This window comes from Bactrocera latifrons, unplaced genomic scaffold (assembly GCF_001853355.1).
Source record: "Bactrocera latifrons isolate USDA-ARS-PBARC rearing strain unplaced genomic scaffold, ASM185335v1 scaffold_36, whole genome shotgun sequence".
NCBI lineage: Eukaryota > Metazoa > Arthropoda > Insecta > Diptera > Tephritidae > Bactrocera > Bactrocera latifrons.
Genome location: NW_017537001.1, coordinates 1593243 through 1610559, shown reverse-complemented (window position 1 = coordinate 1610559; position 17317 = coordinate 1593243). Strand labels below are relative to the sequence as shown.

The window sequence follows — 17317 nt, the reverse complement described above, 5'->3', positions numbered from 1 at the left end:
GTTGCATGCAAACGCATAGTAGTTTTATAAATGTGTATATATATATATATATATTTAAAAATGTACATGCATACATATATATGTACATATATGGTATATAATTTGCAAGCTTCGGACTCGCTTTAGTTTAACATGTAAAAAGGCATAAAATCAAATATACATTAATTCAACATAACTTGTAGATAATGTAACTAACATTTACATATATAACTACATCTGTATATATATATATAATTTTATTTATATCCAATAGAATACATATAATAATAATAAACTGTGAATGCATATTATCTCGCGCAGAGTTTAATTCAAGTCGATAACATTATTGTTTACTTTTATTMTAAAGACATATATTTAATTCACTTGGAACAATATAACTTGTCTTAAATTCTCTTGAGATTTCTTTGTTGCTTATATACGCCATATTTTTCAACTTCTTCACTTCCTTTTTGGTACAATGTATGTATGTACATATGGTATATATATTTGTATATTAAGAGTGGTTTATTCATGGCCTCATATTGTTCATTTCAGGCATATTCGGTAAGCTTTCTTAGAAACGTAAGTATTCATATTCATTTTATGGTTTTTAATGCGAATTTTGGTTTAAACTTTTTACTTAAATTCTTTAAAGGTGTGATTTTAGATCAATATTTATCTTTCAATTGTTCATACCAGTTTAACTTTTCATAAGACATACATAGAAAATTATATTCAGAGTGTATCTTGTATGTTTTTCTTAAAAAAAAAAAAACATATACATACATAATCATAAATCAAAAGGTTTACTTCAAACACAATTGCATATTATTTTATATTTCAAAATAAATGTGCGTTTTATGACGACATCACGACATCAAGAAGCGGAATATAAAAAAATTTGTGGAACATTTGCAAGTGGAGTGGCTTTGAGCCACGCTTAGTAGGCGTTTCGGCGCTTGTAGTTGCGCACGTTATTGGCCAGGCAGCAGGCGAAGATGAAACCAACCAACTGTGGGCGAGAATTAAATAAACAAAACAAATTAATAGAGAAAAAATAAAAATTATTAAACAAATTGTACACACCTCTACAGCGATCAATCCCAAGCCAACGTGTTTGGCGGTGTCAGTGCTGAAGGACATGAATTCCTGCAATTTGCTACGGCAACCACCATAAATGTTTAATAGATTCAAGCAATCATTGTGCTCACAACAGCTTGCGGGTGGCGTTTGTAGCAATAACGCGTAATCGGTGACGCCATTCTTGCCGCAACATTTCAACTAAACGAAAGTAGACGTGTTAAAACCATTAAACGCATACCTTCACTTAAACACACTTACTGAAACTTGTATAGCTTCGAAGACGGCCGGATCCTTGCCACGACTTTCCCATGCTTTATCGATGACCTCGCCCATGGCACTGTTGAACTTATCCTTATTGGTCCATAGTAGTACAACAATTGTTAGCTGTATAATGAGCAGTACCAACAGGAAGACGGCATAGCACATAGTCATACAGACCGATTCACGTATGGCACCACAACAGCCCAAGAATGCGATGAATACCACAATTGAACCGAGTGTTATGAGCATAATTGGCAAAACTGCCTGTATCGGGAARCCGACATGGCCATCAACCTCGATTACACCGATGCTGTTGAGTATGAGTGCGCCAAAGACGATGCCCAAAAGACCGATAATCTGAAAGTATGACGGTAAATTTTTAGTAAATAGTATTGAAATATGCGTGATTTATGGAGTTATGTTGAAGTTGGAAAACGCTTTTGCGCATTTTAGTAAATCTTTTTTGAAGAAGCAGTTTTTAATAAATAAAGAAAACAAAATTTTCATTTAAAAAAATTGAAGTTCTTTAATGAATGGCGATTCATTAAAAAAAATTAAATTCCTTTGACGAGATCAATGTAGTCTCCAGAGGACCTTCGAAAAATATTGTTCGCGATGGCAAAATTTTTCTACTCAAAATTATATCAAATTCGGTTTCCAACAAAAACTTCTATTACTACAGACGAATACAGGCAATGACAGGATATTTAAAAAATTGTTTTCTAAAAAAAAAAACTTTTTGTGAACAAATTTACACTTCGAAGTGGCTTAAAACCCGAAGCGAACGCTTATATACATGTAAAAACTTTTTGGAGGATCCACTTGAAATTTTCGCGGTTATTGCGATAGTTCGGTTCACTTATGATATAAATAAATTTTTTAACCACGTGGCAACACTTTTAAAAAAGGTATTTAGCGCTAATACTCCTTAAAGAAGCTTAGTTTAATGTGTATAAAAGCATAATTTATTTTTTTATCAATTCAAATTTGAAACATGTGGCAACCTCAAAAAAAAACGATCCAAATGTATTACTTAAATTGCTTTATGGGGGTGAACTATGTGTGTAATAAAGTAACTAAAACAAAATTAAAAACAACAAAAGAATGCATGTACTCAATGGATTCGCTAAAAAAGCAAGCGCAAAAAGGCAGCGGATGCATGCGAAATGAATGCAAAATTCAAAATATTAAACAAATTACACTTGATTACATTATTTCATTGGACTGTTTAAGGGAAACACCTTTTTAGAAGTTAACATACATATTTATGTGTGTAGGTGTGTGTGCAGCAACCACGTCGGGCATAAAACACCTGCGATTGTTCATTTGCAAAATGATTCCCTTAAATAAGCACGCATATAGACATATTTACCTATGTATATGGGATCATATGTATGTATACCCAAGAATATAGTTATGTGGATATACATACATACATATGTACAAACATGTGAAAGTCCCACTTATTGACGCGTTTTGTAAACATTTTCGGGCGGAGAGGTAAACACGTATGTATATAATATATGTATGTATGTTTGAAGTACGTGCAAATAAGGCAGACAACACTTGACCCACAATGAGTTATAAAACAAATATTTGCTATAGCAAAGTTAACACAATGCTGCCCTTTGCTATTCAACAGTATGTAAAGCCAATTTCATAAGCAAATGCTTGTAGAAAAATTAAAAATAAATAGAAGAGGAAGTGAATCATTTTAATTGATTAGTAATTTAGGGTTATATCCAAATGCAATTCAAAACGTGTTTCTAAAACAATTTTGTAGAAGTTATTTATTGTTTAACGGTGATTAATTAAAAAAATGAGCCAAATCCGATTTTCAGGAGGGCGCCGACAAAAGGTGTTTGGTAGCGAGATGAAATTTTCTGCTTAAAATTAACACATTCCGAGAATTTTAAACAAATTATTATTGCAACAAATAAATACGAGTAATACTCGAGCATCTGGTCAATGGGGATGATGAGTGACTCGCAGAATTTACTTTTTGTTCGTGTAGAGAGCTCTTTACTTCTCAATTGTCTACTTCTTACCCGAAATGGCGTCTGTTGGCAAGAATTTATTCTGTATTGGATTTCGAGGCTGACGACTTCAAAGTTATGTGACGTGAGAGCCAAGTCGCGAATGCGACGACTGTTTGTTTAATGACAGGAGATATTTGGTCTTGTAATCGTTTTCCTGTCAGACCAAATTTGCTTCGCTTCTCTGTTCCATCTGGAGAAAGCGGAAGCGTAGATTTTCAGCCTTGTCTGAAACCTCTTTTGATATCGGACAGCTCGGAGAGAGGTCCTTAACCATTCTGACGGAACTTTTGGTATTGCTCAACGACAGTTCACATAGCCGTATTAGTTTTGCTGGGATACCAAATTCAGACATAGCGGCAAGGACCTCCTTTAGATGCTGTCAAAAGTAGCATTAAAATCGATGAAAAGACACACCACCTGTCCATTCTTTTTTCGCGGGTATTTTCCAAGATTTGGCACATAGTGAATAACTGGTCAATTGTTGATTTTCCAGGCCTGAAGCCACACTAATACACAGTGATCCAATCATTTTGTTGACGGTGGACTTTAATCTTTCACACACTACGCTCGATAGAACCTTATATGCGTTGTTGAAGAGGCTTATCCCACAGCAGTTGGCGCAGATTGTGGGATTTCCTTTTTTGTGGATTGGGTAGAACACATTTAAATTCCAATTGTCGGACATGCTTTCCAGACATAACATGAAAATTAAATCATTGAACCTAATGTGCTACGATGTTTCATAAGAATTTCATATTTTCATGCCGATTCAGCAAGAACGTGCTTGATAAATTTTCAAAATTGTGCGAAAAGAAAACAACTCAAATTACAAATCGTGATCACGAAGACCTAAATAAATTTGTTATTTAATATTTTTCCTACGAAATAACAAATAACTAACTGATAAGTGAATACTGAAAGTAATAAAAGGCATAACCAATTCATTGTGTTCGCTTTAGTTGAAAAAACTAACGAAAACAAGTTGGAAGAAAACCAGAAAAAAGTTAATACCCTTCACAAAAAAAAAAGTTTTCGATACAAAAACATGAATTGGACTTTTCAGTTTGTATGTGGTCCGATCTGATAAGTTTGTATGAAAATATAAATCTTGGTTTGGACTATAATCCGGTTGAATTTAGGAAAGTTACTATATGTATATGATGTCGAGGAGCATTTTTCAATAAAAGAATTTATTTTGGATCATTCCCCTACTATACAAGCTATAGCGACGGTTGCTTGAGGCATGCAAAATTTCAGATCGATTTCTCAACAACTAATTATATACAGACGGACATATCGTCTCAGTCAGTCACGCTGATAATTTACATATGTACATACATACAATATGTATACATACTATGTACATAGGCTCTACGGCGTTTCCTTCTGGGTGCTACAAAAGTTAAATGAATAAATGAGAAGTAACAGAAATGGAGAAAATTAGATAATTAGAAAAGACCAAAAGGCAGCAGAACCGATTGACTTCACTTTATCTTTGCGGTTGGCGGCTGGCGGCTGTGGGACTGTGATAGAAGAGCGAACTGTGAGGTGTCATTTGAAAGGAACCGCAGACGCTTGGGTGGTGTAGCGGCAAGTAAGAAGAAGATAAATGCAGAATTATAGCATAATGATTGTGCACAGCTGGTTATAATTTTTTTTTTAGGTTATTTTTTTTTTAGGTTATAACTTTTTTAAGCTTATATTTTTTGTACTTTCACAAACAGCCAACAACTAGTGTATTTAGTGCTAATGAACTTTTCGCACGCAAAGCCAGAAGCATAATGCCAGCATAATAAGTGTAGTAAATACACGAAAGATAGAAGTACACGTACATATGTATATCTAAAAATACAACAACATTAAAGCACTCTTCTAAAACGATAAAGAAACAACGCACTTAAAGTACATATAATTGAGTGTGTGCTACTGTGTATATATTTATTTGCATGTGTGTATATTCACACGTACTTGCCACCGATCAGGCAGATTGACACCAGTCACGCTGCTTTGTGAAGCAACAAGCTGCATGCTTTTCATGTACTCGCTACGAACATTTGCACATTCATACATACATACATATGTATATACATACGTACACACATACCCTTACATATTTACATATCGCTCTTTGGTTACTCACACTCGACATTGTTGGCGCGTCGCAACGGACCAAATAAAAAATGCAAAGTGTTATAATTTTGCTTGCTAGAACAACGCCTGCCCTCCCCTCCTCCCGTATAGCCGAAAGTAATGAGGTCAGCATAAAAAAGTGCCACCAGTGGATAATAACGAATTCGAGAATGTTGAAATTGAAATGAAATGAACCAACGGCCAAAACTAATGCACCGACCGGGTGTAATAAACCAACGAGTATGTTAATTTGTGGAGCGAAAACTAGAAGCAACAAAATACAACAACAATTAAATGATAAGACCTTGAGAAAACGTACGCATATATTGCTGGTTGGCGCAAAACCACCGACGAATTAAATGCTGTAACTAGTTAAATGTGCAACTAATAAACACCGCAATGGACGATTGAGGAATATCGGTCGTTAAGGGCAGCTCAAACATACCGAGGATGTTAGAAATGAGATTTTTATTTTTTCAATTTATCTTTCATAAGATGACATGCAACACAAGCAGCTATAACAACAATAACAATAGTACTGTGTTCGTTTCACCCAGCAAATCAAATACACTAACTGACTCTCTATAAATTGGTATACAAACGCATAAACCCCTTTCCTGCTCTCACTTCACAACAGACTGGAATGATCAGGATGGAACTTTGGCACCAAACGAAGGATATTATTGACCAAAAATCACTTTGAAATCGATTTTTTTACCGCCGGCAGGATAGGGCAGGATAGTAAATATTAAAAATTCGTAATGCAAAAAGAGGAAAAGAATAAAAAAAATTAAATGTGTTGGTTGATATTCCATCGATCTGGAAACGCTTTCAAAATACCATGGAAAATTCCATTTCGAAGAGCTCTAGTACATTGGTTTCTACTTAACAGACAAAAATTGTCTCACAAACCTTTGGGTTCTTAAGTTTGAAGCTTTCTTTCAATGGAGGAATGAGGGATTTGCTTCGAGAAACTATTTTAGTTAGACGTTCGACGTTTTAAATGTTTTCTATGAATTCGGAAACTCAATTAACAAAATCTTAAGATAAATGCCCGAACAAAACGCTACCATTTTGTGAGTTTTTGATTTGAGAGAGAATCGGAATCACTGTAAGAATGGAAGACGTTAGATTTATAAAATTGAAATCACCTTTTTTAGTCTATCACAACAGGTGGGCCCGTTGAGATACCAAACAGCAAATTGAAGGAACAGTTTAAAGGTGTAACATGGGTTTCCTCGGATAAAAAACAGCTATTTCACCAAGTTTTTTTTTCTCATAACAATTGAAATATTTTTTTAGAATTTTTTATTGCTACAAAACATGCACACACTATTAACAAAGAAATTCAGTAATTTTTTGAAAAAAATATTTTAAACTCGGCCATTTTTGATGACCCCTCGGAAAAAGATGAATCTCTTGTTACAGGATCATCTCAAGTGAAAAAATAAATGTTTTAGTTAAAATCTTAACTTAGAACTTGGACGAAGGAAAAAAAACTAGAAATTGGATTTTTAACACATTTTTACAAAAAAAAAAAATTAAAATTTCACTGAAAATTTCGCGACATTTTTTTTAATAGTTGTAATCGAAAAAAAAATCCTTCTTCCAAATCTTTAAGAATTGTATCTCAAAGACTTTTGTAAAATTTCATGAAGATCGGTTGAGTGGCTATCGAGAAAACTTGCCAAGCGACTTCAAAAACAGAGTTTCGAGAAAAACGGGTTTAAAAATGGCGCACTTAGGCTAGCCAGCCTCGATCGCACAAGTTCTCAAAGCTGTATCTCCTAAACTATTACTCGGATCAACTTGAAAATTAAGGACCATATTATTCCAGAAGTGTTGTAGAATTTAATAAGGCAATGAAAATTTTTTTAAATTCCGTAAAGCCGTATAACTCTTAGGTAAGAATAAAAAATTTATAAAATTTACTAAACATCTGCGAATATGTGAAATCTACGGTATGTCTTGAAGAAGAAAAAAAAAACAGAACGAGCTTCTAAAATCTTCTATAAACATTTTTCTGAATGGGAAATTCAACGCATATCCCCTCAATGCGTACAGATGTTTTAAGGCAAATGTATTTTGTATGTATGTGTATATGTATTGTACTACAGCGTAACCGACCGCGTTAGCTCCAAAAATGCCACATTTGCGCCATTCAACGTCACCGTTACGTTTGCAGTCGCCGCCGCCGTCGCTGCTGTGCCCACTATGGAATGTGTTTAAAACCCAATGACATAGCGCCATCAAAACACACTCACGCAATCACTTTGTTGTTGTTCTTGTGCGACACACAAATTTATTTAATTACAGCTAGTAACTGACATCGCTCACAGTTAGTTAGCGAGCAGTGTCGTAGTTAAATGAGCGTGCCAAGCACTACTGGCGCGACGAATGCATGTCAATATGCAATAATATATATATCTACATTATGTATGTATATATATACATCTACTTACATATGTACATATGTATAAAGCCTAAACTGTATTTGTAAATTTACGGAAATATAGTCATGATTTCACACACACGCACATTGGTCTGCCCCGCCGCCCGCATAAATGTATACTACACATATGTATTTACATACATACATACATGTAAGTTGACATGCCAATGATTGTTTGTGGAGCGTCAACTGAGTGTATTTAATTCCAGCAGCGCCGCTGTCGCTAACTCTGCCGACACGCCAACGCTTTGCAGAAGTGTAAATGAATGCTTTGAGATTAATTAAACAAATGTTAATAGGCGTCTCTTAATTGCCACACACATTTACACACATGCACATGAACACATAGTATGATCTGGCTAGAGAGATAGGTTAACTAAAAACGCTTGGCGCTGTGAACTCGACAAGTAAGGTGATGAGTAAGTTAAGGTTTTCATGAAAATTTAAAGTTTTAAAATCAAAACATTAAATAAAATAAAAAACAAACTCGTTGAGGGCTTATTTGAAAAGTCACACCTTTAACTCTCTCCTTGAGGGAGACATAAAATTTAACGCAAGAAAAAAATGAAATAAAATATTTTATTGCAAAAATTACAAAACGATGTGTCAAATTTAGCAGTCAAACGAAATGTGATTTTTATGCGATAGTTGACATTAAGCAATCGAGTTTTGAGAGGGAAATAACGCGTTTTTCAATAGAGAGGCCACAAAAGTAGACCGATAGGAACAGCAAACGACGCCATATTTTTCCCCGTTCTTTTGGCATTTACCTTCAGTAAGGTTTGCCATTTCATCATGGAAAGGTATACGATCCAACAACGAGTGGAAATTATTAAAATTTACTACCGAAATACAGAGCGAGTGGCCTCAACTTTATGAGCACTACRTCCAATTTATGGTCGCCATAATCATCCTGTGAGAACGTCTAATGGAAAAATTTGAATACACAGTTACAGTACAAAATGTTCACGTGCCAGTGAGACAAAGAAGAAAGGTAGTGTCGAGAATATGTTTGCCGCTAGCGCATCAATTGAGCGAGCCTCGAGTCAATCTCTCACATGTCATTCTCAAGCGTTGGGCATTCTCTGTGACGTTGTTGTGGCGAATTTTGCGCAAAGATCTTGGCCTACATCCATCTTGTAAGCATAATTGACTCAAAAACTCAAGCCGCTTGACTACCAGAACCGTCGTATGTTCGTGAATTGGGCTGAGCAATAACTTGAAAATGATCCAGATTTTCATCGAAAAATCAGCAATCCGCAGGTACTCCATGAGTCACCATTGCAACCCGAAAAAATACGGTTTAGTGCGGTTTATGGCCCAGCGGCCGTGATAATCAAAACCGGCACGTTACTGTGAATGGGAATCGCTACCACTCCTTGAACCGAATATTTTAGGCTTTAATTGGTTGATATGGATTTGGACAATATGTGATTCCAACAGGATGGCGCCACAAGCCATACATCGAATGTCACAATTGATTTATTAAAAACCAAGTTTGGCGAACGTGTTATCTCACAAAATGGCCCAGTCAAATGGCCGCCTCGGTGGTGCGATTTAAAACCGTTAGACTATTTACTGTAGGGCTACGTAAAGTCTATGGTCTATGCCGACAAGGCAACGACGATTGATGAGCTTCTTACGAATATCGGACGTGAAATTGCAGCAGAATCAGCCGATATATACTTGAAACCCGTCGAAAATTTACTCTTTTATACTTTAAATCATTAAAAATTATCCAATTACACACGACAGACTGTATCATATATCATTAGCATTTTTTGCAGAATCGACCAAAGATATAAGTTGGCTGCTGTCATGCAGTATTCACTCTATACATATAATCGCATCCTATTATAATAGATGCCGCCTGCCCAAATACATATGAAAAAACCGCTCGGTTGTTGTCTGAGTCATCTCGCATAAAACATCTGAATCCTTATAAAATCGTCTCACTGAACACTTTCACTTTCTTTTTGGCTTTTTTGTTGTTGTTTTTGAGTATTGAGATGATGACGTGATGCTACTGTCGGCATTTCAGCGTGCCGCAAGCCAATAGCAGACACTCTGACAGTAGTTGCAAAAAGTAGATGTACTAGAAGCAGATTCACACACGTATAAGATGCCAAAGGATGTCCGCTCTATATATTTTCCTTTATTTTCACTTTTTTTCGAAGCCACAAGCTGCCAAATCAACAAAGCAAATGTTTTGTGTGCAACAACTACTCCAAACGGAAGGATGTTGCCGCTTTAGCGTACAGCTATAGACATGCAGATGAGTATGTGTTTGCTTCGTCATAGTGACGAGTCAAGTTATGACCTACTTTAAGGGGGACGGACAGCAGTAGTTCGATGCACAATCCTTACACGGCAGACACATGCTGGTGTGATTATGCTTGTTGCTGTTGTCGATGTTATTTCTGTGCTGCCATCACTGACACTTTCGTTGACAATTACATTTTTTGGTGTCATCAACATACTGTATGTCTGCCTTTAGGCTATTATCTCTTGCTGGTTTTATCACACTGGCTGGCAGCGAGCTTATGGGCATATCTCTCAGCTTGACTTCACTCGTCTTGGTTTTTAAATATGGTAAGACCTAGTTCACTCTTCTTGCTATGTAGTTTGTAACATCCAAAAAGGAAAAGTCGGAAATTTTAAAAAGTATATGCATACTATATGTACGTATATACACAATTAGCTAAACGAGCTGAGTCCGTTAAACTGTCTGCCTGTTTGTAAATATGCAAATTAAACCCTCAATTCTTGAAATATCCATCTGAARTTTCGCAAACGTCCTTTTCCCCTCAAAAAGCTACAAATTTGTCGGAAACGCCGATATCGGATAAATATAGCATATAGCTGTCAAACAAACTGATTTATCAAAATCATGTCGGGAAACTTGTATATTTGACAAGATATCTTCATAAAATTTKACGCAGATTATTATCCAAGGCAGTGCTAAAATTTCAGTACATATTGTTCAAATCAGCCCCATTATAGCATATAGCTGTCATGMAAACTGACTGATCAAAACCCAATTTGTGTATGGTAACTTTTTTGTTTGAGAAGATATCTYGACTAAATTTGACATGGATTTTTGTCCAAGCCAACGGTGAAATTTCCGAGAATTTTGTTTAGAACCAACGAATATAGCATATAGCTATCATGCACCTGTTGTATGCATACTCAGAATGTTTTAACGTTTGTATGTACAAGCGCTATTTGTGTCTACAGTAACTTAAAATATTCTTCTCGACCAAAAAATGGAATTAGATCTCGAACATTGACAATTTTCGAATTATTTTTTACAACTTTCAACGTGGATTAACTACACAAACCARTGTTTGTCGATGGTACGGCAAATTTAATCGAGGTGGCAGATCACTCCAAGAAAAACCTCGGCAAGGTCATCCAAAATCAGCAGTTATTCCGGAAACTATTGGGGCTGTGCCAAAATGATATTACAAGATCGTCKTGTGAGCTATCGTGAAATTGAGACAACTATGGAGAAAAACAATCGATAGCGGTGCTTCGAAACACGTATGTGACAACGTGATAGGTCGTAGATAGCTAAGAATCGTAACGTTTTTCGACACCTGAAGAGGAGGTTGATGCGTTCAGAAAACATGTTTTGGAGATACCTCAGTCAGAGTGGCAAAAGTGCTTCAACAATTGGTCCAAACGCAAACAAATGATGAGATCTGGAGAATGGATGAATGAATTTGGAAACACGGTAAAAGTGATTTCGATTCCGACTGGAACTTCTCGTCTGTTCAAAGACAGTTCCGAAATTTTCAGAGTACATTTTCACCATCTAACAGTTTTACACACCGGTCAATTTGACACCATCGTCARTGACGTTAGATGACTACTTAGATAATCATTGCCATCTTAACGGGGATTAAATAACCGTTAAAAGAACAACAACACCATCGTCGAACTTTAAAACTTTAATTAGCCATAATTATCTAACACAGCACTCTTACGAGAAACTAGGACCTCAAGAGGTCAATACCTTGGCATATATTAGGAGATTTCAGTCTTTCGGCAGTTGAAAACCTTTGTAACGATTCATAGTTTTGTATATTATTAAAAGCTGAAAATAAAAGTAATCTCAACCCGTTAAAAGCTCTTTTGTGCGACGAACAACGTCCCCACGACACTCGAGCCTACGTAACCGAACTGAACTCGTAATTGTATCTGGTCAAGGACTGTAAACTTGTCAGTTCTCCTGCAAATTACATCAAGGATGTTTTGTGTAGCTGCAATATCCAGCAAAGAAACTTTCAATGATCACTCTTTCTCGTTTTCATTTGTGAAACATTCTTGTGTAAAAATGTCAAAGGCTCTTCAGCATTAAAAGTTCATTACTAACTTGTAACACATTTATTGCTCGCATTTCCCGTACTTTAATTTGTTAGGTGTGAGATTTCTATCAGAAATCATTTATTTTTTTTTTTTTTTTTTTTTAAGTCTTTATACTTTCTCGGTGTATTATGTGGAAGCTCAATACAAGTGTTTCCGTACACTTATGGCATGAATGTAATACCGGAAGCAAGGATGTACTGGCTAAATGTTATTTTTTTATCATTTATTTTTTTTTTTTTTTTTTTGAACAAAGTCTTTATACTTTCTCGGTGTATTATGTGGAAGCTCAATACAATCGCATTTCGTTGACTCGAGGACATTTAGTAATTAGAAGACCCAATTTTCGTTTCAACTTTGAACTCGTATTACTTTCGGTCTCTCCAATGAGATCAGACAAGGTTTCCGTAATCGTTAAAGTAGATACAACATACAAACATACATACATACATATGTATATAGAACATTTCCGGCTTATAATAAATTACCATTAGTTTGCGCAACTACTTATGCATTTTGTCCTCRGAGAGTAGGTGGGGGAAATGATGACAACATTGGATGGAAATTCAACGACGCCAATGCTTTCTAGGGTTTCTCGAGCGTGCTTTGGGAGACATTTATCGCATGCCCAGAATGTTTACAAATTACGCTTGARTGTAATTGAAACAATAGCGGCAAAGGCAGCAAAATATAATATAAATATGTATATATTCCCACATATAAATACAGCTAGGTAAAGTGACGCCTTCGTTTGCCGCCAACGAAGCTTTTGTTGACTGTACATACATACATATGTGTATGTGCAYGTGTATGTATGTATTTGTATATATTTGTGTGAATATAAATATTATACATAGGCATAACTACATCATACATGATATGATTGCCAAATCTTCTGTTGCCATCAGCGTTTTTGGCGCCAAAGACTACATCAGCCGTTTGTTTTTAAAAACGTTGACCAGCCACCATTTGGTTCGGTTTGGTATTTTTTCACTCCATGGTTAGAACTCACACCAAGCGTTTTTTCACGTATCTCTCTTACCCACTTTTTGCGTTATTTACATTTTTGTTATCCCATAATTCCGTTTTTATAGGAATATTTAGCGAGCTTTGTGAGGATAGCTAATGGCAAGAGGTTTTTGCGTTTCGTAGAATGACGTCACAGCGTAGCAATGTATGCGGAAAGGACGAAAATCCATAACAAAAACAAAAAAAAAATTTAAATAAAACCGACATGTACGCGGAATTCCAGGCAGTTAAGTTTGTCTGAAGACTTTTTGTGCCCGATATTTTTTTGCTTTTATCCCCCTTTTTTGGCAATTGCTGCTGTGATCGCCAGCAGAACGCAAAACAACGTCAACACATTACTTTTGAATTATGGTGTTTATGCCTCTCCAACAAAGTACATACATACATACATACATACATACATACATACATACATACATACATACATACATATCATAAGCAAACTTGTTTTTGCTGATGCAGTCATTGTTGCTCGTCGGCAGTCAAGCGTTTATGCGTTTATTATTCGGGCCTACAGTGTTGCCAGATTGAACTATTAAGACTACATGTCTAGCATCGATTGAATTTACTCAAATAAAGGCTGCCTTTTTGGATGAGAAGTTTTCCACTTACAATTTTTCTMTGTAAGACAGTGCTTACCAAAAATAGCGAACGCTAGAATTCATCTTTTTGACTCGCCATATCAAAATCATTTAAATCAAACAGAACTTGGATGGAAATTTTTCCGATCGAATAAAAAAATCGGCCTAGTTCATCTGAATTGATTGCGTCAGACCATTTTTCGTTATGGAACGGATTGTTAGGTTAGGTAAATAGACCAACATTCGTGAKACCACGAACCCAGTCTGTCGTAAGCTGGACAGTGAAGGAGAGCATATTTTTACCCTATCTTCCTTCCTCCAACTTTTACAAGTTGTGTCCTCTAAAATCTTTAGCCTCACCGCGTGATTACCGATGGAACAGTATCCAGTTAGGACACCTATAGTTGCGACCATGTTAACCATGCTAAGAGCTATTAATTCCATTTACCGTTTGCGTTGCACTTTGGAGCAGGAGGCTTTCGCTGAACACCGCTTACCCTTCCTATACCCGCGCACATGTCTATGAGACCGACGAAACAGTTTTTCGTAAATATTTTTTTAGACTGTTTTGGAAAGACTGATAGTCATTAAAGTAATAAATAATTTATGCTAAACATTGAAATTTTTTGTTTTCTTACACCCTATAGTTCCTATAAAAAAAATAAAAATATAAACGGTTTTATAGAAAAATAACCAGGTAAGAGGAGTCAAAGTCACGGTCTGCCACACCGTATGCGGGTATAGGTGTTAAAACATTTGGTGCGGGTATAGGAAGATTAATGAGCTCGTGCAAGGCCTATAAATCCAGCGCCAGAGTGTACAACGTCAGGAGATTTGRGTATTGATGCCTTTTCTTGCAAGCTCATCGGCTTTATCAGATTAATGGGTCTAGGCACTTCAACCAGCTCCCACTGACCAGTTGAAGTCAACTATAACTTTTCGCCACCTTCTCCAATTCAATTATTCCCAATTATTTACCCAGTCTTTGTTATGAATGAAACTTACTGGTTTTAATTGWAGACTACTTTAAGCACGTTCATTTGATTGCAGTATATGACTGAGTAGACATTTGGTACTCTTACTTTATAGCGTATATGAGAGATGGTTCTCGCTCCGCTTGTATGAATAGCAGCAATAAATCACCAGTGTTGTATGTACTCATACATATGAGAACATTATGGGCGTCAGCTGCATTAGTCATCATATAAGGCTTCTTTGGAACTTCATGCGACTTTAAATAAACGTCAACATAAACTCATTCAGAACGTACGGGAAGACTGTAGGCATCGCTGTAAATCGAGAAGATAATAATTTTAAGGCGATTCTTTCATGAGAAATATCAAAAAAATATCCAAAAAGTGTTACCCCTTAAAAGCGCAGGGAAAGGGGGATAAACAGCCAAAATTTATTTGTGGAATTCATCTCAGAAATTATTTAATCACTTTCATTCGATATGTTCTAGATACTTTAGCGCTTGAATTTTATTAGCACGAATATAAAATTTTCACGAATACAACGAATCAATTGCATGCTCTTTTATAAATCTTTCTAAATTCAAGAATAAAGTTTTTATAGTTTGCTAATTTTCTCAGCGAAAATCGATCGAGAAGCGCTCGCGCTCACTTTTGTTGAGGTRCACTGAATCAGCGGCATCTGTATTGCCCCAAATTTTATGTAGAACACTTCATTGGATACATAGCAGTAGCTAGCAATGTTCATGCACTTACTTATGTATATTCTAAATTTAAGGGGTAAAAAGTACATAGTAACAAACTGTRTTTACGTATATTTATATGCTTCATTTTGGAGGTTTTCCTTTTTATATCGCACTTTATATATTTCTCATTACAATCTATCGAATCTCAGTGTTCATCTCTTGATTCATTAACAATAGCAAGAATAGGGCTTGGATAAAAAATCAGTGAGTAATTAATAAATTAAAAAATATAAATCTAAAAACTCTACATTTTAAATGAAAAAATATAATTACAAAATATAATACAAAACTAGCAAGAGCAATAATTCACAGTTTAAGTACGTTTTTTTATAAAAACCACATTTAAATATAAAAAAATCGTAGCACGTCATCCATAACAAAGAAACAATTACGAAACCTACCGCATTAATCATTAAAAGTGACCGTTTGTGAGGTTAAAATCTAATCGGTTTTCAAGTATTCAAAGGAATGGCCGCAGTTTATGTGACAAAACCACATTCAACRAATTAATCCAATGCCTTCGCATTAAAAGTCATTGAAATAGCGGTTCTTTTACATTTCGAACTACTAAAATATTTACATTGCACTTTTTTTGGGAATGACCCTTAATTGCTTAAATGAAGTTAAAGCAATTTGGAGATTTTGATCAGTTTGATGTATGCATTTCCTGAAATCAAAACATTTAATCTTACAGCGAATGTAACGGAATTAACGTCTTTTATACGATTAATGGATTCTCGATTAATGGACTGCTTACGAGAAGCAGCTGATTGATAAATACTTATATTTTGTACTAATAAGGAGCGATTTCTTGGTGTTAATGAAACCCGGTTATTTTGATTTCGATTACGGTTATTTGTATTAAGGCACTATCGACTGAAAATTGCTGTTTTCGTTAGAAAAATATTTATAAATTGGCAATTGTTTTTTTTTAACTATTTACACATATAAAAACTCTTTAAAACTAGCTTTTATCATTGAGTAGTTATTAATTGTCTCCTCCAGAATTAGCCGATAACCAATTGACCAGATACACATGCAAACACAGTCAAACAATTAACTTCCTAGGAAATTAACAATACCTTTTCTTCCACATTTGTATTTATTCATCCACCAATATTAGTGAGTACTAGCTTCCAAAAGGAAAAGCAAGAATTACATACATGCATATGTACATATATCTTTGTAGATGTATGTACATACATAGGTACTCATAAAAAGCCTATATTCCACAAAAATAATCAACAAATAACTAAAGAGGCAAACAAATACATATAGTGAGCAGAAAATAAATACATAAATAAATTATTGCCTCTGATAAGAGGGCCCTTTCACATAGAAGATGCCCGGTTCATGGGCACTGATTCTGTATTGTCATGAAATATTAAGCCAATATATTTTAAGAATATTCCATTTATGTATAGCAAACTGTATTCGATTGATATGCTCTCTTGTCAAAAATACACAAGTGAAAGCAATAACAAAGCAATCCACAAACAAGTAAGGAAGGGCTAAGTTCGGGTGTCACCGAAAATTTTATACTCTCACATGATAAAGTGATAATCGAGATTTCAGGCGTGGTTGTGAACCGATTTCACCCATTTGGTACATGTCATCAGGCTGTTCAGAAAATATTATATACCGAATTTCATTGAAATCGGTCGAGTACTTCCTGAGA

The 17317-nt window shown here is 35.4% G+C and overlaps 1 protein-coding gene across 2 annotated transcripts in view; it reads right to left on the bottom strand.

Moving 5' to 3' along the window:
- Nucleotides 1-221: 221 nt before the first annotated feature.
- Nucleotides 222-17317, bottom strand: part of LOC108971835 (23 kDa integral membrane protein) — a 21820-nt gene continuing 4724 nt past the window's right edge. For both annotated transcript variants that reach the window (XM_018938142.1, XM_018938144.1), the window contains exons 3-5: nt 1321-1680; nt 1066-1260; nt 222-991 (exon numbers count right to left, since the gene is read on the bottom strand). In XM_018938142.1, the coding sequence (XP_018793687.1) occupies nt 920-991; nt 1066-1260; nt 1321-1680 (627 nt within the window). In that variant the 3' untranslated portion in view covers nt 222-919. The remainder of the gene's footprint in view (nt 992-1065; nt 1261-1320; nt 1681-17317) is intronic.